The sequence below is a fragment of the Notolepis coatsorum genome (genome assembly GCF_963971535.1).
Source record: "Notolepis coatsorum genome assembly, chromosome: 13".
Taxonomy (NCBI): domain Eukaryota; kingdom Metazoa; phylum Chordata; class Actinopteri; order Aulopiformes; family Paralepididae; genus Notolepis; species Notolepis coatsorum.
In genome coordinates, this window is record NC_140177.1 from 60,008,443 (window position 1) to 60,035,740 (window position 27,298).

Genomic DNA, 27,298 nt, shown 5'->3' on the forward strand with positions numbered 1-27,298 from the left:
AGTGCACCAAAACACATCAAATGTACATCTGAGGCTGAAAAAACATTAACATTCCACAATAAGCTTTTTCTGACAGAATTTCTTTTAAACACTGTACTGGATCTTTAATATACACGATCAGCGTGTGGTGCATTTATGGTTAACTCATTGGACACCACTCACGAATAAAGTCGGGTTAACTTGCCGACGCTTGAGCGCCACACCCGAGAAAAGTCGGGTTTTCTATCGTTATTTCTTTTATTCGATATTCCCAATCATAATCCATCGAGGGAGCCTGTGTTATCATTGGGAATGAGTCTGAGATCGCAAATGTCCAATACCGCCGCCTGCCGCCCATAGCTGTCAACATTGGCAGGAGACAAAACGTGTAAATTTTAGCCCCGCCCCTTCCCCGCCCCCTCGGCCCCACCCCCTCCCACCCGGCCCCGCCCCCTCCCAATGGAGCTGCCTCGTCGCTGCCATCTGCTGGTCAAAACCTGTATGTACCCAGCCATTCGTTGTAGGGTAAACTTTTCCTACTTTAAGTGTAAATGCTATGTAAATGATGGTTTTGTTGAACATTTGTATTTCACAGGAGAGAAACTGTATTCAAAGAAAGCTATTAAAATAGTCTTTGAATCTAAATATACTTTCTTTGTGTTGATTTTACATTAATTCCATGATTTTACTCAAGTAAATATCTGTTACAAGCTTCGGTTTTATGTAGAAAAATGCTGTTTTTAATCTAGATTAATCTAGATTGATTACAGAAAATTGTGAGATTGATTAGTTAATTTTTTTTTATCTATTGGCGGCGCTGGTGTATATATTATATATATATATATATGTGTATGTGTATATATGTAATGTGTGTATATATGTCAGAGAATCAGCCCCTTGCGTCCTTAGTGTATAGCATATGACATGGTGTATGTTTGTTCATTGATGTGACAGTGTCTGGCAACATACTGTTTGTGTTCTTTTTATTTCTTTTTTCTTTGAGTTTGTGATTTGTCTTGATGTGTGTTTGTGAAACTATAAAAGCTGAAAATAAAATATTATAAAGTGTAAATGCTATAAAAATACAGTAAATTACATTTTATCAAAATATTAACCAAATAAAGGTTGTAATCTGTAAATGTATTTGATTTGACTGTAAATGTTATGAATTGAAAATGGGGGAAGTCCTTCTCTGGTCTGCATCCCCATAACAATTGTGTATTGCGCAATACTGTATTGTACCCATTCTGCAATCTGTTAAATTTAGCAATCAATCAATGTATTACCATAGTGCCTTTATACCTTCATCACTGTAGGCTACATATTAATACTACAACTTGTTAAAGCTATAAAAAATACCTATGGTCATTAATTTAGCAGTGGGAATATCATTTTTGGAACAGTGTGTGTGTCTACAGAGAAAAGTGAGATAGAAAAAAAAGCCAATGTGATTTTGTGTTTTTCCTCAATATCTCTGCAATGCCTGCGAGTTACCAGTAACTGTATTTGTCATACCATGACAATTCACGACAACTTTTAAAACGGATCAATTTATATTTATAAATCGCATTCAGGAAATTGGGCGTCAGTGAAGGCATGCTCTCCGTGGAGGAATGGGAGGAGGGGACGCGTGAACCTTAGGGGACGACAGGGGAGGCGCAGAGCAAACGGCTGTTCACCAACACATTTACACATTCCTGCATCACATACAGTAACTTTGTATTGTTTTATCCACAGAAGATTTGCAAACCGTTTGTTCCAGAGACAAAAGCCACAGAGTGGGCAATCAAGAGACACTGGCTAAGTTGATTTGACACCCTCGGTGCATCAGTCTCTCCCCTGAGCTCTGAGCTTTATCCGGTCGCTGTTCTTATTCTTCTTCGGGTCGCAACGGTCTGACTTCCTGTGATAACGTTCTAATCTACACTGCTGCCACCTGTCGTCACGGAGGGGAATTGCAGCCATTTTGTAAAAATTAATAAGTACAAAATACGTGCCAATTCCGTGAACCGTGAACAGGGCGTGAAGAAGGTTGAAAAAACAGGAGAATCCCGGGAAAAACGGGAGGGTTGACAGCTATGCTGCCGCCTTGTGGTCGGTATTGCACATCCTTTGAAACTCTCTGTCTTGAGCTGTGCGTCGATCTAAAGTGTCCGGGCGGGGTTTTCCTTGTCGGGCAGGACAAGCGTTTATAACACATGGATTGAGGAGAATCAAGCACTCCCGGTTCATGTTCTTTGGTGGATTATGTTGGCAACACGATCGACATCAATACTTGGAATGGCGATCAGATAATTGGAATATTCTTTTTAGAGTACATCCTAGTCAAGGTAAGGGCTATATCGTATCAATCTTGCGTTGATCCAAGAATCCCTTCACTGCAATCCGAGCGTATGTGTGTAATGTGTGTGTGTGTAACGTATTCCGTTGGTGACGATCAAAGCATAGAAAAATGACCCCCACCCTTTCATGCATTCATGATGAAACATAATACCGATAATATAGCGTTGATTTCAGATTGATTGTTGATACAGGCGAGAAACGGCACGGTTTTTAGTGAAATGCGCGTATTGCTGCATAGCGTAGTTTTCTGGGATTAGACAGGATTACTCTTAAAACTATACTCATATTCACCACGGTATAAAACGGGAATGTATGGATGAAAAAATTATTTCTTTTTCACAAATTGAACGATAGATACTCGATGTCAAATGGGCAATAGTATTATATCCATAGCTATGATATATAATATAGTGTGGCACGTGGTGTAGTGGTTAACACTGTCGCCTCACAGCAAGAAGGTCCAGGGTTCGATTCCCGCTTGGGGACCAGGTTGCCGCGATGCCAGTTACCCAGGTAGGGTATCTCCCGGGTCTTTCTGTGTGGAGTTTGCATGATCTCCCCGTGCTCGCCAATTAAAGACATCTGCGACAGGTCCTGCATTATTATTATTATTATTATTATTATTATTATTATTATTATTATTATTATTATTATTATTATTATTATTATTATTATTATTATATATAATATAGTTTGAGCCCTGCAAACACCGCCATGTATTCCTATACTTTAAAGCGGTGGCCTTCTTACCACACAGTACACAGCGCCCTCTGACGCTGATTGAGTTCATCTCAAATTCTGAAAATAATGAAATATTTTAAGAATATACTTTTTTTTAAAGAATATTTCATAACAAAATATTAACAATAGGGAATATTCTCCAAGAGTACAAGATAATAATCAATTTGAAATTTTAAAAAGCAATGGTCTTACCTGACTCAAAGAGAGACTGGACGTCAAGGTCTTGAGGGAGGCCGACATGGGAAAGCTCATCCCAGAATCGATTGGCTTGGTCTGGCTCTTCCCCGTGGCTTTGAGACCCACTAGAACAAAGGAAGAGGGGAATGACGATTAAGAGAGGGGTCAGTGGAAAAACAAAGAGGAGAAGATACACAGTATATCAAGGAAGATTTGGAAAAGCACGAGATAGTGAATAAAGTGTGCAACGAGTCGGGTGTAAATCAAGACCAGTTGTTTTAAAGGACATGATCCAGTTTTTATAAAGCAGAGAGATGAGGACAGAGAGAATGAGCAGGGAGAAGAAAAATGTTAGAGGGCAAAGAAAGAGTTTCGGAGGGGGAGGGGGAGGAGGAAGAGGAGGAGGAGGAGGAGGAAGAGGGCCATCTTATTTGGCATGCACACAAGAGGCTGGCTGTTCGCTCTCATAAAATCTGCTGAAAAGGAAGTGTTTCTTTGAGTCCCTGGCTTGCACTACTGCGCTGCAGAGCATGCAGAAAATGTGGAAAGAGAGAATTAGCATTTAAAAAGGAGCCCAGATCCAGTAAACAAACCAATAGCCAAAACCAAGAGACTGGTGTTTGGGGCCATGACGGCATACTGGTGACATACAGCCTCGTCATGGTCGCGGTTTAAAGCCTAATCTTCAGCGGCATTATTATGTAATCCCCCCCCCCCCCCCCCACCACCACGACCACCTTTCCTTACTCTTCTAATTCCCTCTCCACATCCTCTACCTCCTCCTCTCCATTCTTTTCCCAAAATCGATATCATCTCGCTCCTCCTCTCCCGCACCCTCCTCTCTCTCTCTCTGTGCTCCTTTCTCTTTCTCGGCGTGGCACACAATCTAGAGCTGGTCCCGACGGCCGACCAATCACGCAGCTCCAACACAACAATGATTGGTTGGGGTTGGCTCGCTGCCAGGCCTGTACTGCTCTCTCACAGCACATTACGTCACCGAGACCCCAGGGTGACGCTCTATTGGCTCCAAAGAACCGAAACAAATTAGGCAGCTGTCCAAAGGAGTTCAGGGAGGGTCTTTTGTTGGCACACGCACGCATGCAAGCACACGCACACACACGCACAGCCGCACACATGCACAGGGCTCACGTGTACCCTCTGCCCTACGTGGCATCCTTGGGCCTGGGGACCACAGCAGGCATAAAGGCTGCTAAGGCGGAAAGCTAATTTAGCCTTCAATGTGCAAAGTGCTAATGTGACCTGCTAACTCAGGACAGCCATTTAGCCTGTGAAGAGTGTAAATTAAGTCTTGCGCATGTGTGTGTGTGTGTGTTATATCAACCTGTGTGAGAAAAAAAAATAGTGCCAATTCAGCCCCAGAGAGCAGAGAATTAATGGATTGATGCCGTCAGAATGACGCTTGTGCAACAAACCAATCCTGGAGGTTATGTGAGGACTTGTAGACAGATTGGACAGATTGCTCAGTAAATGTAATCTGGGTTGATTAAATATGTCTATGTAAAGTAATTAGTTACAGATTACTGAAACTTGAAAGTAATCCATTGTTTATTACTTTTTAGATTACAATCAGAAGATCACAGTGTGCCAGCGCGGGAGAAACATCTGGCAGAACCCGTCCATGCATTCAGTCATTATTGCACACTAGGGATACGTTCTGGGTTGTTTGCATTTCTCAAATCAAATCACAATCGTCTAGGGCAGTGCTAAGATGGAAACGCAGTTTGCAAAATAGGGTCAAGGAGAAATGTTGTTTTGTCAAAGTTTAGCTTGCTAGCTTTACTAGGGCACAGTGTTTAATGAGAGATAGTAGTGGATTCACAGGACAGATCTCCACACTATCACATTGCTGCCACCTCTATTACGTTAGTCACTTGGTAGATTATATGAGCAGGCTGTGTAATGAGAGTGAATAATGTAAAACAAGTGCACTGCAGAGTGCAGATCTACTTAAGTGAACAGAGACGATGCAAACAGACAGTAACGTTAGTATTAAATAAATGTTCATTTAAGTTCAGAGATTTTGAGTCTCATTTGTCCTTATTGCTGTATTTTATCAGCAAAAAACCAAACATATTGTCGTTATATATTCGCCACCGACCACTCTGCTCTCCAAATATCACTATTCAGCCATTGAAAAAACAATATCGGCCAAACCACTACTTATAACAACACAACAATAGCGATTTTCACCTTTCATAATTTTCATTTTTGAAAACTCATATCAAATCATCTGAAATGTAACCGTAATCCCAAAACAAGTAGCTATAATCACATATTGGTTTAGGTATCCTGGATTTAAGTATTACTTTATTTTGTAACCTTGTTACATAAGATGCCCCCAACACTGGCCATAGAAAAGCGAATGTTGTCCCTTCACAGAAATAAAATATCAAATATCAAACTCCACATAGGTCTGAATATAGAATGCTCTGCAATTCTATTGGACCAAGCTAAAGTCCCACCTTCTTTTCTTGATCCTCCAATCACAACGGTTGCTTCCCTCAGACAAGGGAAGAGACAGTTGTGATTGGAGGATCAAGAAAAGAGGGAAGGGTTTGAGGTAGGCCTATAGACCACTGCACTTCCGCGTTACATTGAGCTCATGGGAGAGAGAGCGGGGGGAGAAAATGAATGAATGTGGATGAGAGCCTTGACATTATCTGCCCAAAATTCAAGCAAGCATGACAGTAACGACGTTGTGTGTGGCACCCGCACGGCCCGATTCCGAGACCACCTAATCCAACTGATCCCGTTCAGCAGGGGGTAAAACGAATCAGCGCCGTTTCGCATCCCAAAAGGGGTGAGTGAGAACACTCCCCCCGTTCCCGGGAGCAGTGATTCGATCCCCAAACGTGAGTGAGAAAGGCCCCTAAGTGTTTGTAGCTACGGCTGTGGGGGTGCTGGAGACATGATCCAATAGACTTTTATTAGTTAGTTCGGGAGTAGGTGTGGAAAAGTGACTATAGCTCGGCCGAGAAAGGGCCGATCGACTTGGGATTGGTCTCTCCGTGTTCAGGAGACTCAGGCGTATAAAAGTCTATTGGATCATGTCTCCAGAACCTCCACAGCCGTATCTGCAACCACTTAATGTCAAGGCTCTCATCCACATTCATTCATTTTCTCCCCCCGCTCTCTCTCCCATGATTTCAGAATACCGGAAGTGTTGCAGACAGTGCTCTCAAAACTCACAATCAAGCATCTTCTCCAATGTAAAATAAGTCTTGCAATAAATTCATATATCATATATCCCACGCATCCACCCCAAATAATAATAATAATAATTCTGCCAAGACCAGGCTACCACTTTGTCATCCATCCTTCAGCATCACATTGTTCCACTTCTCAACTGCATCCAGCCCAAGCAGGGAGGCAGACCAGCACAACAGGCTGTCACATCAAAGTGGGGCCTGAGTGACATCAGACTCCATATAGTGCATCAACCAACTACAGAGGCCATCGCAGGTGACTTCACTGGCCCCAGGGCCTCGGTGACGACCAAACACTTAGCGGCAGCAGCATTCATTTTACACCTCTCACAATCCTCCTGGACACTTTTCACTATACATTTTCACACTTATTTCTGTACATTTTACTGTATATTTTTAGCTTGATAGTTGTATATTTAAGATTTTAGAATGTATATACATACCAGAATCCCGGACCGTATTTAATTCTTTATTATATTTTATTCTAATTTTTTATATTTCTATTCTATTCTATCAGCCAGGCCCACTTACTTCAGCTTGCTCCTCTGTCCTGAGGTGGCCTCTGCGGCCACATTTGGATGAGTGGTTTTGTCACCGTCGCCGCTGTCCTCGTCTTCGCCGGGTGAGACTCCTCTGCCCTTGTGGCCGAGTAGCGGGTCGAGCTCAGGTGTGGTGTTGAACACTTGCAGGTCCCCCTGACCCAGTAGACTGCGGCCGCCGCAGTAACAGAAGGCACAGAGACACTCGCTGAAACAAACGAGAGAGAGGGAGAGGAAGAGAGAGAGAAAAGGGGGTGTTTAATTATACATACCTACTGTGACTTGTTACAGTGCCATGCATGTCACTGTGAATTAAGGCCTACTTCCCATTGCAGTGGGGCTGCCTGTGCAACCACACATATATACATAAAAGTAGGCACACATATATATACATAAAAGTAGGCACACATATATATACATAAAGTAGGCACACATATATATACATAAAGTAGGCACACATATATATACATAAAGTAGGCACACATATTCATAAAGTAGGCACACACATATACATATAAAGTAGGCACACATATACATACATAAAGTAGGCAGTAGGCACACACATATACATATAAAGTAGGCACACATATACATACATAAAATAGGCACACACATACAGTATACATAAAAGTAGGCACACACATATATACATAAACTAGGCACACATATATACATAAAGTAGGCACACACATATACACATAAAGTAGGCACACAAACTATTGTTTTTGCTGCCGTACAGCTATCTGCAATCACCTGCCGGACTAATGATGATACACAAGGTAGCTGCTTTTGATCAGCGCCTACCTCATCAATCAGCCTGCACCCATTCAACAGCCCCAGCTCAGCTTAGTGTGGAGCAGTGAGTGTGAATGAGTGAGTGAGAAGCGGAGAGAGGAAAATAAAGCAGGCAGTAAATATTTATCAGGTTTCTAAGGGAGGAGATGGGCCTGTTAATAAGATCCCAGGAGATGCTGCCGGCCTGGCCTCCATCACCACCATCGATAGCGCAGTCAGTCAGTCCGGCCGGGAGATTGATTACAACCTTTAACAGAGTGGCACCTAGGAAGGGAGTGCGGCCGCTACCAGCTGATGACTCCATTTTGTTGACACAAACACGCTGCACCATGCATGAGCAAAAAGGCAGCCGGCAGGCAAGCAGACAGCACCTCTTATACCATGGGACACACACACAGACACACACACACAGACACAGACAGACACACACACACAGACAAAGTAATGCACTAAGGCACGCATCCACACATGCTCATGTCCATGCACAAGTACACACACACACAATTTCCACCACACAGGCATCACGATTCCTCTAGCATTTCTGGCTCAGGGTCCGTCACGTGTGTGACCCACCTGCTTTTGACTTCTCTGCTGGCCGGGGCAGATGGTCCTGCTGGCTCCCTGGTTGGAGGGCTGGGGACTGGAGGGGAAGTGGGCTTCTCCTCCTCTGGCTCTTCACTGGTCACCACTTCCACACTCTGAGTCTCCACCAGCTGGCTTTTTGTCTCTGATACAGACACACAGCATTACAGTTTATTAGCCCATGAGAAATGACACGGTGGGTGTAGTGCTACATATGTTTCCACTGCTGATGCCCATCCTTGGTACTTATGAATAATAATAATAATAATAATAATAATAATAATAATAATAATAATAATAATAATAATAATAATAATAATAATAATAATAATAATAATAATAATAATAATAATAATAATAATACAATAAATAAATAACACATGGGGTTAATACAGCACTTTTTCTAAAATAAGGTGCAGTGGTACTGGTAGTGCAACAAACAACATACAGACCTAACACAGGCACACAAGGATGGAGGGGGGGGGGGGGGGGAGAAGGCAGTGGTGAAGAGTCGGGTCTTTAGCCGGCATTCAAAAAGGGAGACACTCTTGAGTCCCTAATGTCTTGGGCAGTGAGTTCCAGAGCTTGGGGGCTGCCCTGGATGAAGGCTCCGTAGTGCTCTTCTAAGTATCATCCAATATAGAGCACCGACCCAATCCGTTACTTCTAACAGTATAGACAAAGATCATTCATTTGGGGTCATTGTACAAAAAAGATTTAAGATGTAATCCATTTTTCTCCATTAGAAGGATCAAACATGATTTTATGGTGTCAAATATTTAGGAAATCAAAGTAATTTTACATACAAGTGTCGATATAGGATTTATTTTAGTATCCAACTAGAAAAGGACGGAATCTGTGCGTATGCGTGTCTATCGGTCTGTCCTTCGCACATCTCGAGAACCGTCCATCCCATTGGCTTCATGTTTAGCGGGGGTATTGCAGAGGACCCAGGGGAGTGCTGTGTCAAGTATGAAGTCGATCAGATTAGCGGTTATCAAGAACGCTGCAAGCAGCCATACCGCGGGTCTCCACAATGCTGCATGTTACATGAGTCTTAATACAGGATTTGAGTATTGGGGGAAATTCTATGATGCCGATATAGCCACGTTTTAGCCTTGGTGTCCATCAGCCCGATACCAGTAACGGTAGGTACATCCCCTAAAAATGACTAAGCATAAAAATCCCACCAGGGCATTTCTGAGGCTGGGTTGCCCTTTGAATAACAGCATATGCCCTTAGGTGCTTGTTGACTTGACGTCAGCTTATGACGGTAAAGGCGGAGTGGAGCTTCTGACAGATACAAGCTGTCATAGGGGGCAGGTTGATTGTGTTCCAGGCAGTTTGCTCCAGGTCAAAAACACAGCCTTCGTTAGTGAGATGGATACAGAAATAGGGGGGGGGGGGGGGGGGTGTACCATATGCTCATGCACTGATTACTGTTAACCCACGGGGAACCCGGAGGCTCTCTCTCACACACACAACAGCAATAACAATGGAGACATACTAGGGCTGGGCGATATAACGATAACGATAATTATCGCAATATATTTTAATAATCGATATATTTTTTTAAACCCAGAGACAGTGGACAGACTTGTCTTTCTTGCCTGCAAGTGCAACTTAAAGTAATGGCTTTGCTTGTCCAAATGAAAATACTGACCAAATTGAGATTTATTTTCCTCTTGTCCATTTATTTTGTTTGCTTTCTAATTTAAAATACAGTTTGAAACCGTCTGTACCCAGTAGGCTATGTGTGCTAGCAGAGCTAGTCTCCAGTCACGAGTCACGGTGCACATGTGCGGTGGTTTGTCCACCAAAAAAGCGCCAAAAGATAGAAAAGAAACTAGCAGAGCCAGAACTGTTCAACTCCCCTGGAGCCACAGCCAGCAGAGAAGCCTGTTTACTTTCACTTTCAAACCAGCTGCAGCCTGAGAACTGGAGTGTGTGAGGGGATGCCGATGTAACACTAAAGATGGCGGCAACGACAAAGAATTGCTGCAAAATAAACATACATCTGTTGTTAAAAAAATAAATAAAAAATGAATACTTATAACAATAGCGATTAGCGATAATTATCGATATCGCGTGATATGATATTGTTATCGCAATATCATTTTTGGCCATATCGCCCAGCCCTATACGCAAAAATATTACTCGTTTCATATTCACACACAGGCCTCCACCATAGACCTCAAAACGTTGTGAAATTGGCACTTCCAATCCAATCTATGGGGCTATGTTTAATTGATTTCTATTAATTCATAATTTTTTATATATTAATAAAAATTAGATAATAATAATAATAATAATAATAATAATAATAATAATAATAATAATAATAATAATAATAATAATAATAATAATAATAATAATAATAATAATAATAATAATAATAATAATAATAATAATAATAATAATTAATAATAATAATAATAATAATAATAATAATAATAATAATAATAATAATAGATCAAATTTATATAGCGCCTTTCATAGAACCCAAGGTCGCTTCACAATCAGGACAAAAAATAGGAAAGGAAAGGAAAATAGGGGGGGGGGGGGAAGAGGGGATGAGGGAAGGTAAGGGATAATGGACCTAATCTAAACTAACTGATGGGGAAAAGCCTTGGTGAAGAGGTGTGTTTTTAGAGCGGATTTGAAGGTGTCCAGGGTTGGGGCGTTGCGGACTTCGGGGGGGAGTTAGTTCCAGAGGGTAGGGGACGCCACGCTGAAGGCTCTGTCCCCAAAAGTCCGTAACCTGGTGGAGGAGACCTAGATCAGAGGATCGTAGGTTCCGGGATGGAGTGTACTGGTGGAGGAGATCAGACAGGTACCGGGGGGCGAGGGCATGGATGGATTTGTAGGTGAGGAGCAGGAGTTTGAAGGTGATGCGGAACTTGACTGGAAGCCAGTGGAGATGGATGAGGGTGGGGGTGATGTGCTGCCAGGGCTTGGTGTGAGTGAGAACCCTGGCAGCTGAGTTCTGAACATACTGGAGCCTGTCCAGGGCTTTGCTGGGTACCCCGAACAGGACTCCTTTACAGTAGTCCAACCGGGAGGTGACAAATGAGTGGATCAGGGTCTCAGCCACAGAGTCTGAGAGTGAGGGTCGGAGACGGGAGATGTTCCTGAGGTGGTAGAAGGCAGACTTGGTGACGGATTTGATGTGGGAGTGAAATGAAAGTGTGGAGTCAAGGGTGACGCCCAGGTTACGGACTTCGAGAGACGGGGAGATGGAACAGCTGTCAACGTGGAGGAGGAGATCTCCAACCTTCCCGAGCAGTGCCTTGGGGGCCACAACCATGAGCTGTGTCTTTTTGCTGTTGAGTTTAATTAATTAATAATGACAATAGAATATATATAATACAAAATAAATAAATAACTTTTATATATTCTGATAGATATATAAAACAACTTAACTTAGAATTGTTCCCAAGATTTAGTGGCACTTTGGGCCATGCTGTTATTTTTATTTGAAACACAATGATTCAATGTCATCGCATAGCATAACTGGAGGACAAATTCTAACTAATGAGCTCTCAATATCTCTCAAACCAAATTAAACTGTGTAAGACAATTTAAAGTCTGATTCAGAATAGTTTTTATTCTTTGTGAAGTGGCCTTTCTCAGTAACATCTGTGTGGTTTGGGTTAACAAATATAATAATATTATATAACATGTCTGTGGCTGGCCTGCATTCCCTCTACCTGCCATTAGCTAGTTTGATGAACATTTAACATAGGTCTAGGCCAGTGGTCACCAACCCGTCGATCTTTGAGACTTTCCCTGTAGATCTTTCCCTGATTTTTATAAATTTTTTTTTAGATCTTTCCCTGAGGCCATGTTTAGACGGAAACGCTAGGAGGTGAATCTGGAAAAATATCTTTTCGGATGAGCCTTTTGTTTATACGGCAACAGCGTTTTTGCGGAGAGAATCCGCAAAAAAGTGAGACCACCTTCCTGGGTGGAAATCCTAGAAACGATACACCTTCGCGCTATCATCTGATCAGATGACCGCATAAAACTATGACGAAAGGGTTGTCAAGGCTCTCGTCGCGTACTGCTTACGTCACAGGCATGCGCCAGTAGCCTAGAAGCGTAAACGAAGCAAACCAGCATGTCTGATTATATCCACGGAGATCACCTGAAGGCTACATTGGCAGTACTTTTAAATACACAAGAATCAGTCCAGCGGCTATCACAACTAGTGACTGGAGCCACTGTCTGTCTGTGACTCTGCTTTGGTCCAATCACATTCCCCCACCCACAGTCTGCGAATCAGAGGCAGAGTAGGGCGGGTCTTCACAACATGCCTGGTTGTCTCAATGACCTGAGGCGCGTGAATACCAAACCAAGCCGCATTTCTCGGAGACGCTCTCTGATTGGCCGACGCCTGTTTCTACACTGGTTAAGCTTAGGCACTCTTCGAAGTTGGTTAAGGTTAGAGTTTGTCTTAGAGCATGGCGATAGAACGTCAGGTAGTTTGCAGGCTGTTTGACGTGGAAATGGGCAAAGACACAGCTCGTCACGGATTGGGCAAACGCGTCAGTGGCCAATCAGAGAGCGTCAGTCAGTGCCAATCAGAGAGCGTCTCCGAGAAATGCGGCTTGGTTTGGTATACACGCACCTGAGGCAGTGTATGGGTTGCGTGAATATTTTCCCTAACGGAGATGCACTTCCGCGTTCGGTTTGCGCGATCTGATTGGCCACCGACGTTTCTGGTCATGTGACATCTGCGCCAATCGTGTGACAGCGAGGCTCCGTCGTCTCGAGTTGACACAGCCTCGTCTGCACGCAGAATTCCATCCCAAAACACTAGTCTAACGCAACATTAAAAGTGAGACCGCAAGACGACTTTTGCGGTTTCTGTTCACTCTCTCCGTCTAAACATGGCCTGAGAATCCACATTACAGTTCTACTTTTGTTTTGATGTGAAAAGTGATGCTGCACTTAGCACTGACTGCACTTAGCACTGACTGCACTGACTGAGAAAGTACACATTACAGTTCTACTTTATAAAATGTTAATTGTAAATATGTTTGTCAATGTTAATATGAGAAAGTCCACATTACAGTTCTACTTTTGTTTTGATGTGAAAAGTGATGCTGCACTTAGCACTGACTGCACTTCGCACTGACTGAGAAAGTACACATTACAGTTCTACTTTATAAAATGCTAATTGTAAATATGTTTGTCAATGTTAATAATATGAGAAAGTCCACATTACAGTTCTACCGGTACTTTTGTTTTGATGTGAAAAGTGATGCTGCATAAGATGACTGCACTTAGCACTGACTGAGAAAGTACATATATACAGTTCTACTTTGACGTTTTAATGTTGGACCAAAGCATTGCATGTAATTAGAATACAGGCAAATAAGGCGGTCAGGTGGCGTAGCGGAGATTGCGTTCGCCTGTTCGAATCCAGCTCTCGGCGTTGTCACCAGCTTGGCTGGCCGTTCACACTAATACAATTGGCAGTATTAGAGGGTGGGAAAGCTGGCGGGGTGGGTCCGGGTCGTTGTAAACAGCGACTCCTACAGTTCGGTCGGGGCGCCTGCTCAGCGCGGATAGGATCTAAGGGGGGTAGTATGATCCTTCCACACGTTTGTCGTTACACCCTCTCAGTGAGAGTCCGCGCTGCCAGGTGAAAAGAAGCGGTTGATTGGCTAGACGTGTGTCGGAGGAAGCACGTGATAGCCTCCACTCTCCCAGACCGACTGTGGGGGGTAAGTGCGCAGCGACCAGGAAGGGGATTGGGAATTGGCATAACGACTAACATTTGGATGGGAGAAAATCGGAGGAAAAAGGAGGGGGGAAAAGATTAAAAAAAATAATAATAATAATAATACATGCAAATAAAAGTCATTTAGTTTAAAGTACAATCTTGGCTGTCTTTTTCTCTCAACGCTTCAATAGGTAGATCTTGCCTTCACCAAAAAAAAGTGATCTTGGGCTTAAAAAGGTTGGTGGCCACTGGTCTAGGCAATTAATCACATTTTATTTTCACTTACGATTTAGGCTTCCAACGATTATGAAAACACGATAATCGACTTTTAGCCAGGTCGTATTTTTGAGCCAGGTCATGTTTTTAAGCCAGGTCATGTTTTGCAGTTGAATTAAATAAAAATGTCTAGGAAATCCAATGTTAAAAAGATACCTTTTTCAAGTGCAATAAACACATAATGTTTCCAAAGTCAATGAGTAATGGTGTTAAATAATTGTGACCTCAATATTTAACAAAATAAACGTCATTGTGATTTTTGCCAAAACCGAACATCCCTACATGTCACCATGCCATTATGATTGCCACCATGCCACCAGTTTCAGGCTCAGTTAGATTTCGAAGCTCAAATGTTAAGGTAGCTCATGTCAGATGAATAGGAAAAGAAATGTGAAGGTTGTTAGGGTGGTTGTGCGTCAGGTGAGACAATTGTCAGTAAACATGAGTTAGCTAAATAGTAAATACAATGGCCATTTTGAAACCCCTGCGCTGACCTTTCTATAGACCAATCCTCTATTCTTGACCTCAGCTGCAGTGCACACACAGCACTTTAGGGGCAAGATTGTAAAGAATCAGTGTGAATCCATCCATTGAGGCTTTGGTTGACAAGAGAGTACAAAAAAAGGCCATTTGTGTGACCTGTGCTTTAGAAATAGAAACTTGACAACCATGAACAAACTAACAAAATACCATATTGTTAGAATTTTTTTTTAACCCTCAAAGAAAATCACCTCGTGTTGCTGTAAGGTAAAGTGGGGCTTAGAAAAACAAAAGCTAGCTACCAGCAGAATCCCCTTTCCTCAGTATCCTCACCACAGCACCATGACAGCCCTGAGATCTATGGGAATGGGAGGCGCGGTCATGTGATGCGATGTACACACATAAAAAAAGCACATAAATGGGTCTGGGGAGAGGGATGGGGTTTTAAAAAGCTTTTAGAGGGCATTAGCCTTGGGCTCTTTCCCGCTGCACCTCAATGCCAATCTCGGTGCAGGAGAGGAGCGGAGAGGAGAGAGGGAGGCTGAGAGAGGGGAGTGAAGGGGGGGGGGGGGGGAAACACCCAGCTGCAGCTTCACAGCTCAAGCTAAACCCTTTCAATTATAGCCCAGAAGTAGAAGCACAGAGTGCCAAGAAAAAGCTCTCATCCATCCCGCTCCTGGAAGAGGAGAGTCCTCTGCATCCCTCCTGAAATATCCACTGAAACGCTCCCTTCCACATGCCTGGATGTGGGAAGTTCAACTTTTCCTACCGCTCACTCTCCACGAGTCAGCATCTGTACGAGGGATCTTAGAATTAGAAGAGAGGATGATGCTCACCTGTGTCTTGAGGGCCTACGGAGTCTGTCGTATCAGTCCCATCCATGCTGTCCTCCTCGTCCACGACAACCCTGCCTCTGGTGCGACACCTGGGTGGGGGGGGGGGGGGGGGGGGCGACAGAGATGGGGGGTTAGTGCCTTGGTTCGCCTCAGGAGGAGGGGATGGGGGGGGGGGGTTCATGAATTAGTTAAATATAGTCACAGATGTCGCTGATTTTTAATGGAGGCACTCAGGCCGCTGGGCAAGGTGGAGGGGGGTAGCTGGTAGGCTCAGGCCACTGGGAACGGTGGCAGGGTGGAGGGGGTTAGCTAGTAGGCTCAGGTCACTGGGAACGGTGGCAGGGTGGAGGGGGTTAGCTAGTAGGCTCAGGCCACTGGGAACAGTGGCAGGGTGGAGGGGGGTAGCTTGTAGGCTCAGGCCACTGGGCAAGGTAGCAGGGTGGAGGGGGGTAGCTAGTAGTGGGGGTGGATGATGCAGACTGGTGGTAGCTGTGGGCATGTTGTCTCAGACTCCAGAGATGAAGCCTGATACATCTGGATATCTCAGATTAGATTACTTTTATTTTTTTGAGAATCACAATACAAATAAAACAAATCATGACACTCAAGTAACCAGAACTGAAAATAAATAAATAAATTACTGCATAAATATGTAGAATGTTTGGTTAATATGACCAATACACTGTATTCTTTCGGTCACATGGATATCTAAATTCAAAAATCTATCCTTGCTTGTATATAAAAATGAAGATGTGCGTGTTTGTCCTCAGTGCAACATGGAAACCAATGTCAGGCTCATCATTTTCTGTTGCCAGTGGGATGACGACTCATAACAGATTAATTGAAGTGCACGTGCTAGCCCGATTTCAAGATGGAATACAGGCCTAGCTTATTAAATGAGAACAAGTGAGTAATCCAAGCTACCATAAACAAACATCTAATCATGAATGGACTAATACGTGGACCAAAAAGACCATAGGATCGTCTGTGCATTAATTATGCTATGTAATGTTCAGGATTTTATCTATTGCATGAGATAAATCATTCTGTATTGTTGCATTTCTATTGTATGCAATATTTTTGATGCCCTAATAGGCTAACCAGGTGTCCTACTTAATTGTAACCCTATACTTTATAAAGATACATCAGTCATTTGGTTCATAGATCTGAGGAAGATCCTTTGGGATTGAAACATTGACTATCTAATAAAGAAAAGTCTGCACAGCTCGTGTTCTGTTCTTCTCTCTTTGTCCCAAGTGTTTTTTTCTCTGATGTGCCCACCCTTCAAAGGAGTTCCATTCAAGTGTGCAGAAGATTGATTCTCGTGGTTTGTTATTCTGAACGTTCAGACGTTTCCCGATTTCCCACGACTACAATACCAGACAAATGCAGTATACAAATATATTTTTTTCCAAATTTACACAATAAAATATTAGCTGCACCTTGTGTTGTTTTCTTTTGAGTTTTCAGATCTTTATTACGTGGATGCTACCCGTCCTGGCCTGAAATCCCCACAAGTAAACTAAGAACGATTGATTGGGCACTCCCTTATTGGTATGGACAATCCAAAAATGTATTTAATCGCTACAGTGCGGGATGAGAGTATGCACGTTTCATATTAGGCCTAACAAAATTAATAGTTGGTTTCAGGTTGGTTGTCAGTTTGGCCATGGGTAGGTAGGGAATTTATTTTATTTTATTTTTTTATTTTATTCTTTCCCACGGCGACTATGGATAGGGAATTTCTTTATTTAATTAAAATGTTCACAACAACATGGATGCATGTACTCTGCCAGCATGTTTAATATCCATAATACTAAATGTTTGACTAAGATTTCTATGAAACTTTATTTAAAAAAAAAAAAAAAAAAAAAAAATGATTTTCTTTTTTTTTTATAATTTTTTCTAAAAACTCATAAAATATATTGGGTCGCACCTAAATCGGCAGGGTCGGTCGGCAACCTGAAACCAACTATTAATTTTGTTAGGCCTTATGAATATGTTTTGGCCAGGCATTTCAATATCTGCCTGTTGTGGTCATCCACAGATTTCACTACATGAGAACCGTGTTGATCCATGATTAATGTTTTCGAAAATGTAATGTTTGTGACAAAGAAATTAATTGCATTGCATTTCTGTTCCAAATTATTTTCGAAAATAAGATGCATTGTATGCATCTTTGCAGAATAATAACACGCAAGTGTAAGCTATATTGTTATCACTTGTATCTGTGCGTCTGTCTGTTGTAACTGTGCGTCTGATTGTAACAGAGATAAATTTAGCATTTCTCGTTGCCTGGGTCCAGATCTTTAAATCTGCATCATCGGATTCTGATCTAGCATCATGACATCATCATCATCATCATCAAAGCTTTATTTAAAACTTGTAAAATCATTGAGGTTGCATTAATTTCCAATGATGACGAGGAACAGTTAAAATAAATAAAGACAAAATTAAAAGTAGTAACAAAGATAAAAACAGGGGAAATCTGCACACACAAAAAATACAACATAAAAACACAGTAGTTAGTGACCATGGCTTTGAACTGTGCATACATGTAGGTTGGAAGGGTATTGATCTTTAGGATGGATGTTCCAGGAGTCAGGTAGACCTTCCAAGCTCAGAAGAAGCTCAAGGATCCTGAAGCACAAGTCAGTCATTTGAGATGTAAGGTGGTAACAAATGATTACTGCGTCTCTCTGCAAGAGAAGTCCAACCAACCGTATCATACAGGAGACAATGGTGGGTATCATGAATGAATCTTGAGGGCAGACTGATTGACCAAATCAAGTGGTTTAAGAGCGGAAGCAGCAGCATGTCTATAAATTACCTTAGTCTAAAACTGATAAGAAAACTGCTTCAACTTCTTCCTACTAATCAAAAGGAAAGCTGGTTCCGTTTCTGTACAAGAAGCCAATTTTCTGTCACGGCTTGCTGGCAAGGTTGTCTATATGGTATTTAAATGTAAATTTCTCATCGAGCTAGATGCCAAGATATTTATACTCAGTGACTCTCTCAATGCTAGAACCACTCACATATACATGGATACATGCAAACCACTAAACTCAATATTTATCGCACTAAAACTTTGTTTTACTTGTATTGCATTCACCACCAATTTAACATGAAACATTCGTTTCTCTGTGAACATTTTGATTATCCAATGAATGTCAGGGTGGTACTAATGACTAGCCAATCAGTGCCACGGGCAGGACGATCGCCATCGTCAAGCTGTCGTCAAGCATGGGGAGCAGGAAAAATATGGCAGCTCCTAAACTTAAATTTGTTCCCACCTAAACAGTTCACAAAAATATGTTTCTGACAACATTTTAGGCAAGAAATAGGAAATACAATTGCTGGATCTTAATTCATTTGATCTGCAGAGCCTAGTTTGAGAGTTTGATCTGAATTGAGTGAGCCAGGTGAGTGCTGTGTGGGGACTGGGGAGGATACGTTGGTCTCTAGTGATTGGTTAGGGAAAGTCGACTCCCCCACCCCCTCTGACATCGGTTTGAGTGGAGGCAATGTCAGACTGAAGATGGAAAATGGAGTGTAACGAGTTGACAATTCGGTCTGATATCAGGCAACATTTCTTGTCCAATTTGGCTCAAACTTGGTGAATAGGTAGGCAGTCAGCCAAGGACCTGCGCTCGTGAATTCTCTTCAGGTCGGTCAAAGATTGGCGCTGCTGATTGAGGTAAAAGTTTTAGAATGAATTTGTTAAATTAAGAGATAAACTGTTTTTATTTTTATTTTTTTTAATCCCCCCCCCCTCCTTTTCTTGATTTTTCTCCCATCCCACTGTTAGTCGTTATGCCAATTCCCAAACCCCTTCCTGGTTGTTGCGCACTCCCCCCTACTGTTGGTCCGGGAGGCCGGAGACTGTCACATGCTTTCCTCCGACGCATGTGCAGCCAGCCGGCAGCCAGCCTGGCAGCGCAGATTCTCACCGGGAGAGTGTAACGTGTGGAAGGTCACACTACCTCCCTCCAGATCCTACCCCCGCTGTACAGGCGCCCCGACCGAACTGTAGGGGTCGCTGTCCACAACGCCCAGGACCCACCCATCAGCTTTCCCACCCCTAACACTGCCAATTGTGTTAGTATGAACGACCAGCCAAGCTGATAGCAACAAACTGTATGTTCACATTGCAGCATTTCTTGCTCGTTATGCCTGATCTGTACACTGACGAGTTATGAAGTCTGGGGTTCAAACTAATGAGGTTTTACTATAGCTCAAACAAACTAGACTCCCAAGGGGATTGATTTAGCAAGGTTCTCTGTACTTCATACGACAAATGGGCTGAACACGTTTGGACAAGCTAGCCTATAACAGAACAACTACGGCTTTCATCTCTCATTACCATGAGCAGCCAATGTCAGCTCTACACCCAGCTGTTTGATGCCGAGATGAGATTCAGCAAAGATCAACTTTATTTTCTTTGATTTGTGATCCCACTGCCAGGAGGAGACTTTGACCCAGCTCACATCTCTGCCTCCTGTTGAGTGGCTCCAAACCCCCCCACCCCCCTGCTACATTTCCATCTCGAGATTTTCCCCGAGCAGTTTGGTCTCAAACGCCATCTTGGCCTTTTCTTCACCCTTCCCTAGTTTCTGCATCCTTTTGAAGATGGCATCCCTAGCTGGTACTAAAGCCCAAAAAAGAAAACGTCCTAGTCATTACTGAAGCCCATTCATTTCTATGGGGATGTGTTGGGGCAACACAAAAAAAGCAGGAAATGGGGCAGGAGAGCAGGGATCTCCATTGGGAACGATCTACAAAAAGAAAATCCCCCCAAAAAAGAAGAAAATATCACTCCCCTGTCTTATGGAAACCACTCTGTCAGCAGAGCAAACAAGCACATCAAGGCCCGATGCACCCAGACGCGGGTGTGCACACTCATACACATGCACACGCACGTGCGCACACCGGCTCCTCCACACATGGAAAGATCCGTCACTGTCGACACCCTCCAATGGGAGCTCTGTTAACCCAATCTTGGAAGCGCCGTGTGGAGGGGATAATTGTCATGGATACAAATTAAACGGCAACCTCCATCGTGGGCATGCTAAGTGGGGAGTGCAAACAGAGCCCAAATGAGAGCAGCATGTCTCAGGGGTAGCAAGGAGGATGCAGGGGGTGGGTAACGAGGAGGGGGGGTAATTTTCAGTGCCACTGGAGAGTAAAATCACAATTGGCTGGATGCCAAATCAACCCCTCCCTCTAAATGACTTCCACCTCTAGATAGCAGACAAGCCCACAAACCTAGAATGACAGGGGATATATGCACAAGAAAACTGAAGTTAAAAGAAAAACAATAGATTGAAAGAGGAAATCAAACATAAATACTTAAAAATGGATGAATAAAAATGGGTAATTCGTGTTTTGTTCATGTAATATTCAGATGTTTCTTTGGCCTGAAAACAGAACCTGGTGGAACTGGAATGCATGGTTGGTTGGGTCCTCCGGTAATTCCCACAAACGTAACGCTAGGCCAACTTTAACCGTCTCTAGTGCTATAATGGAACAAACTAAGATTTTTACTATTTGAAGTGAGGACTTTGTAGACTTTGTGGAATAAGCACTGCTTTAGTGGTTACATTTGGCACAGCGTTACATTTGTGGGGAATTACCGGAGAACCAAACCAAATGACTGTGTAGACTCATCCACACACAAAAATGAGCCTGTTAATATTGACAGCCCTATTTTTATTTATTTATTTTTAAATATAAAAAATGTGGTTAAGTTTGTATGTTTGAGTTGATAAATAAACATTTCAAAACTATCTGTAAACTCTGCATTTTACTTGATAACCAAGCAAGTAGACTAATTTATCAGAGTAGACACAATTTATATATTATATATCACAATCGCACAATAATCACAATCTTTCACCAAATTGTGCAGCCCTAATCTCACTCACCAAAAACATCTCAACAAATCACTGCATTGTCCAGGCATCAAAGAAGACGGAGCAATAAGTGACCAGCAGTCAGTTATCACAACTTCTCCAGCCAGTTGTAGTAACATTGCGTCAGTTGGCTAAGATTAGCTACACCTATGAATATGAATATATAGCCCAACAGCTACATAAACTGGAAAACATACCGGTACTTCTCCTATACAATATGTCTTCAAACCAGTCATGGAGCCTAACAATAGAGGAACTTTCCCCAGTTATCTTCCCCAGGCCCCATACTTGATGGCACGCACTTGTGTTTTCCGAAGATTGCTAGAAGGTGAGAACGCCGCTAACAAACCTCAAAAGCAATGTTTTCCAAAGCTGATTGAATGCCCAAATAAAACATTTAGTTTTGTTTTGTGAGGATGCAATAGATGCCAGAGGCATCTATTGCCATTTAAAATAGTTTCTTCAATTCGATTTTAAGAAATAGATGAGATATACAACATGCCATGCCAACGACTATGATTCCCATTCAGTTAGCAAGAGCAGTCGCAAAATGGTGCTGATGTTTGTGTAGTGATTACCAAGAGCGGTCACAAATGTTGCTTAATTTTGTGTAGAAATTATTAAGAGCAGTCACAAATGTTGCTTAAGTTTGTGTAGTGATTACAAAGAGCGGTCACAAATGTTGCTTAAGTTTGTGTAGTGATTACCAAGAGCGGTCACAAATGTTGCTTAAGTTTGTGTAGTGATTACCAAGAGCAGTCACAAATGTTGCTTAAGTTTGTGTAGTGATTAAAAAGAGCGGTCACAAATGTTGCTTAAGTTTGTGTAGTGATTAAAAAGAGCGGTCACAAATGTTGCTTAAGTTTGTGTAGTGATTACCAAGAGCAGTCACAAATGTTGCTTAAGTTTGTGTAGTGATTACCAAGAGCAGTCACAAATGTTGCGTAAGTTTGTGTAGAAATGACCAAGAGCAGTCACAAATATTGCTTAATTTTGTGTAGAAATTATTAAGAGCAGTCACAAATGTTGCTTAAGTTTGTGTAGTGATTACCAAGAGCAGTCACAAATGTTGCGTAAGTTTGTGTAGAAATGACCAAGAGCAGTCACAAATGTTGCATAAGTTTGTGTAGAAATAACCAAGAGCAGTCACAAATGTTGCTTAAGTTTGTGTAGAAATGACCAAGAGCAGTCACAAATGTTGCTTAAGTTTGTGTAGTGATTACCAAGAGCAGTCACAAATGTTGCTTAAGTTTGTGTAGTGATTACCAAGAGCAGTCACAAATGTTGCGTAAGTTTGTGTAGAAATGACCAATGACCAAGAGCAGTCACAAATGTTGCTTAATTTTGTGTAGAAATTATTAAGAGCAGTCACAAATGTTGCTTAAGTTTGTGTAGTGATTACCAAGAGCAGTCACAAATGTTGCGTAAGTTTGTGTAGAAATGACCAAGAGCAGTCACAAATGTTGCGTAAGTTTGTGTAGAAATGACCAAGAGCAGTCACAAATGTTGCGTAAGTTTGTGTAGAAATGACCAAGAGCAGTCACAAATGTTGCGTAAATTTGTGTAGTGAGTGACTACCACATGCATTCTAGTTTCACCCGGCAATATTTTTCTGCAGTAAAAAAGCAAAGAAACAAAGCAAAAAAACAAAACATCCAAATCATGATGTTGGCATTAAATACCATTGAAGCTTTCAGGTCAGCCCTAGTTGCTTTACATGTATAATATAAGGATAATGAGCTACACAGTTGTGTGCTTATAGATTAATTATTATATACAATTTGTGAATATCCACACCAACTAGCATCTTTGTCACAAAGTTCAGCTACAGGAAATGGAAATACAATGGCAAAAGAGGGTGGGGCGTATAAGGTGAACTGCAGATTTTTTTTGTTAAGATATGATTTAAATCCATCTATATTTCAGATGGGGTGACACCAGGGGAGAGGGTGAAACCTATAAGCACAATAGCTGTTATTACACCATCATTGGGCTAATGTCTAGTAAATTAAAGATAGTGAAATTAAATTATTCCTCATTTTAGTTGAGATCCCCTGGATCCCCCTCAAGAATCCCTGAGGGTCCAACAAACCCCACTTTGGAAACCACTGACTGGGGTATTGTAATGGCGAGTGCAGATCTCATTCTTGGAACCTGTCACCTGTCACACTCACTTGTCACTGACCACTTCATATGAAAGAAGCCTGTGCGAGTGGTTTGAAATTATCAGGAGGACCGATATCTATCTGCAACTAGAGTGGGAAGCAGGAGTCTGAGACGGATCACCCCATCAGGTTGGAGACAATGACATCACCGGTAAGCTAAAACTACCATAAAAAAATACTATCTACTGTAACACCCCCTGGGGCCAACTAGAAATGTGTATAATGGCAGCAATGTAGCTAGAATTTCTATGAATAACTATGAATCAAGGGATTCTAGCTTGTGCTGAGCTACAGGAAATCTCTTCCCAGAACTAAAATACACCCCGAAACAACGAAAGGGTACTGGAGACATTTGGATTATAAATGCATCTTAGTTCATAGAACTCTGGGAAAGAGCCTTTGTTGAGTGTCCTTAGATTAAAGTAGACCTTATTAGATTAAAGCTGCTGTCTGGTGTTCCATCAACAGACCTGGTGCTGAACGTATGCTTCTTTCTTTAACTAAAAGGTGGTTCTCCAGACCAAACACAAATGCAGACAATGGGCCAGCAAGACGTTTTCACCTACAAGCACCATCCAGTGTGAACAACGCACAAAACACTCTGTGGTGACATGTTCATATAGGTTACTACACAGAACACACAAAGTAATTACATATAACAAAAGCATTAAGTTTCAGCATTGAGCCTTTTATTTCAGTGACAAACCATCAAGACTAACGTCCAACGTCCAACCCCCAATACCCTGCGGAACTTATCCCCCACAATCCCACCACAGGGAGAGAGGGGGGGGGGGGGAGAAAGAGGGTGAAAATAATGCTGTGGTAAGTAGTCCCAGCCAGTCCCAGCTCTGAGGGAGCAAACTAGAAAAACTGTCATGGATTATGCTGCTGAGGAATGGAGTGACTGGCAGGCTGAGGTTAGACAAATCCAGTGAATTCCAACTATAGCCAGCCTTTGTCACCACTTTGTCCCAATGCGATTTCTTTTGATATAATCCAAAATGTTTCATGTTCATTTGAAGAAAATTTAAGTCTAATTAAATAATTGATTAAATTATTCAGCAAACTTGTTACACATTAATTCATGGAAAATAATTATACAATTTAAGGCTGAGATTTCTCTTCATAACTACTCTGAATGTCAAACAAGAATGACCAATTATTTACTGCAGCATTTTGATCTCAGTACCTTTCTCAGTACCTTTCAATAAGCTTTATGACCATTTACAATTCAAAAATTGCAATTTCTCAATGTATGCAATGTTGTCCGGACTCAACATCCGGTCCGATCTCTCGGATGACCAAATTTTGGTATAGTCTAATGCTAATTAATCATCTAGGCAACTTTGCTCTTATTAACTCTCTGGAATTTTAAAAACAAGAAATGCAAACCTCCAACTCGTCCCAAGAGATAATCATGATCAGTGTCTAAAGCCCCTTTCAGACATGCACTGGACTCCTGGTCTTAACTGCACATTAATCGGAGGGGCTGTGTGTCCGAACTCAAACATGCAAATAATTCCACATCGAGTTTACCCTCTCATCCCCCTAGTCCTAAATCTGCGTAATTACAACCTGGCCCCATGTCCAAACACAAGCAGATTATTGTTCGCAGTATTCACACGAGCAGAGAGCTTATTGAATAATATAGACTAACCATGTTTCATACACAACAATTTTGCATACAGATGGCCATTTTCCGCTGATAGTTAAATGAAAATGCATGGGTTGAGGATAAAATGTATCTTCATTCTCTTAAACTTCATACCTAACCAAGGACAAGACACACAAGGCATTTGTCTCATTAAGATTTGAGTGAGTTTGCGAGGTGCGCCCAATATGTTCCAAAAAGTGACGGTGTGGAGGTGCGTGCCTCGGAGACTGCAGCAAAGTCAGACATTTATATTAAATGTGCGCTTCTCAGTGTTTTAGCCTGTATGGAAAAAATATTAAGTGGTTATAATTTGTTAAATGGATGTTAGATCCTAATGTGATTTGCCTTACCTTGTCCACTTTGCTGGTATCTATTTATGCTAGTTTATCACAGTTTTATATGTCTGCACTTCATGCATTGCTCATTTTGTCTTTTTTACTGCTGTGAAGCACTTTGAGTTGCAATTTTTGTATGAAAGGTGCTATACAAATAAGGTTTATATAAGGTTTATACTGGCCACTTTGCTCCGCTGTCTGACTGAGGATGGAGGAGAGATGGATGGATGAGAAATGTTTGCTCGTCATGCCCTCGCTCTACCTAGGCACCACCCCTCACCTAAACCAAGTGCAGTATTTCGATATGTCCAAATACGTCTCCCATGGAGAATTGCATGCTGTGTGCTACATGTCCAAAAAAACAACTCCGGGTAATGCCCGCACCAAATACTCTGTGCATTGTCCCAAGTGCATGTCGGAAAAGAGCTGTGTCCTAGAAAACATAATGTAAACAAATATGTCGTTTGTTGTCGAGTCCTAATCATAACAACACTGACCAGTCTGTCCCAGGTTGTCTTAAGACTGTGGCATTAACACACATCTGGATGCTTAAAGTTTGTGCGATCCATTGCAAACAGGGTATATTAAAATCGATTGAGGAGTAAGGAGAGAGTTAAGAATCTTGCAGCCCAAAGCTGCATTATGTGTTGCTATGGAAATAACAAAGACACCAGGCACTGTACAATAAAAAGGCTGGAAAGGTTTTCGTGCTATAGTGTTACCTGAATTCATGCTGTTGTTCAGCCACATAACAATTATTGCAGAAAAGCTAAGTCAAGAGTACAACCTAAGGACAAGCTCTTCCCACAACAAAAGGGCTCACAAGGTTCTCCACATGTGCCCGCTGCCGGGTAAAGGGCCAACTACGCATTCTGAGCCGACATAGGTATACAGTATATCATGGTTGACAAGGTTACACAACTGCTTCTTATGGTAATCTGTTAATCTTATGGTAAATTTGGGATAATAGTTTGATAGTTCAGGATGGTCTTCTTGAGATGTTTGGACAGTACCTTTATTTTATCATATTGTCAGACATTGATGTTGGCTTTGTGAGATACAATCAACAAGAGTTATCTTTCTTATGAACAAAGTATGGCAGAACAGCCAATACTTTTATATTTTATTGAAGAATTTGTCATTAATGTTTGTGATTAAATTATATCTTTTTTTCTTATTGAGGAGTGTGTTGTCCGGTTAGAATGTTCCGTTTTGTGCATTTCGTGAGCATTTTATGCTCAAATAACAAGTAAAATTGTGGTATAAACCTACATTAGTAAAAGTGATCTCGGATTATGATTATCCAACTCCATGCAAGGAGGACCTTGCGCTAGGGTTAGGCAATGTCATTGTCTGCTCAGTGCATCTGACAATGTGGACATGTCAAAGGTCAGTGATGGATGATAGTGATACCACGTCAATTATCGGGGGTGGCCGGGTGGAGGTGAAAAAGTCCTATTTGAAGTGATTTTCAGTAGAATTTCAGTTCCCTTTTTGAGGTGCAATGTGGCACTCCGACCACTAGG

General features: G+C 42.0%; 1 protein-coding gene across 1 annotated transcript in view; it reads right to left on the reverse strand.

Annotated features, from left to right (window-relative positions):
• Positions 1–27,298, reverse strand: part of kmt2cb (lysine (K)-specific methyltransferase 2Cb) — a gene marked incomplete at its 5' end in the record, with an annotated part of 190,869 nt that overhangs the window by 148,106 nt on the left and 15,465 nt on the right. The window contains 4 exons of the mRNA XM_084326982.1: positions 3,256–3,365; positions 6,999–7,214; positions 8,375–8,528; positions 15,707–15,795. Coding sequence (XP_084183108.1) covers positions 3,256–3,365; positions 6,999–7,214; positions 8,375–8,528; positions 15,707–15,795 — 569 coding nt within the window. The remainder of the gene's footprint in view (positions 1–3,255; positions 3,366–6,998; positions 7,215–8,374; positions 8,529–15,706; positions 15,796–27,298) is intronic.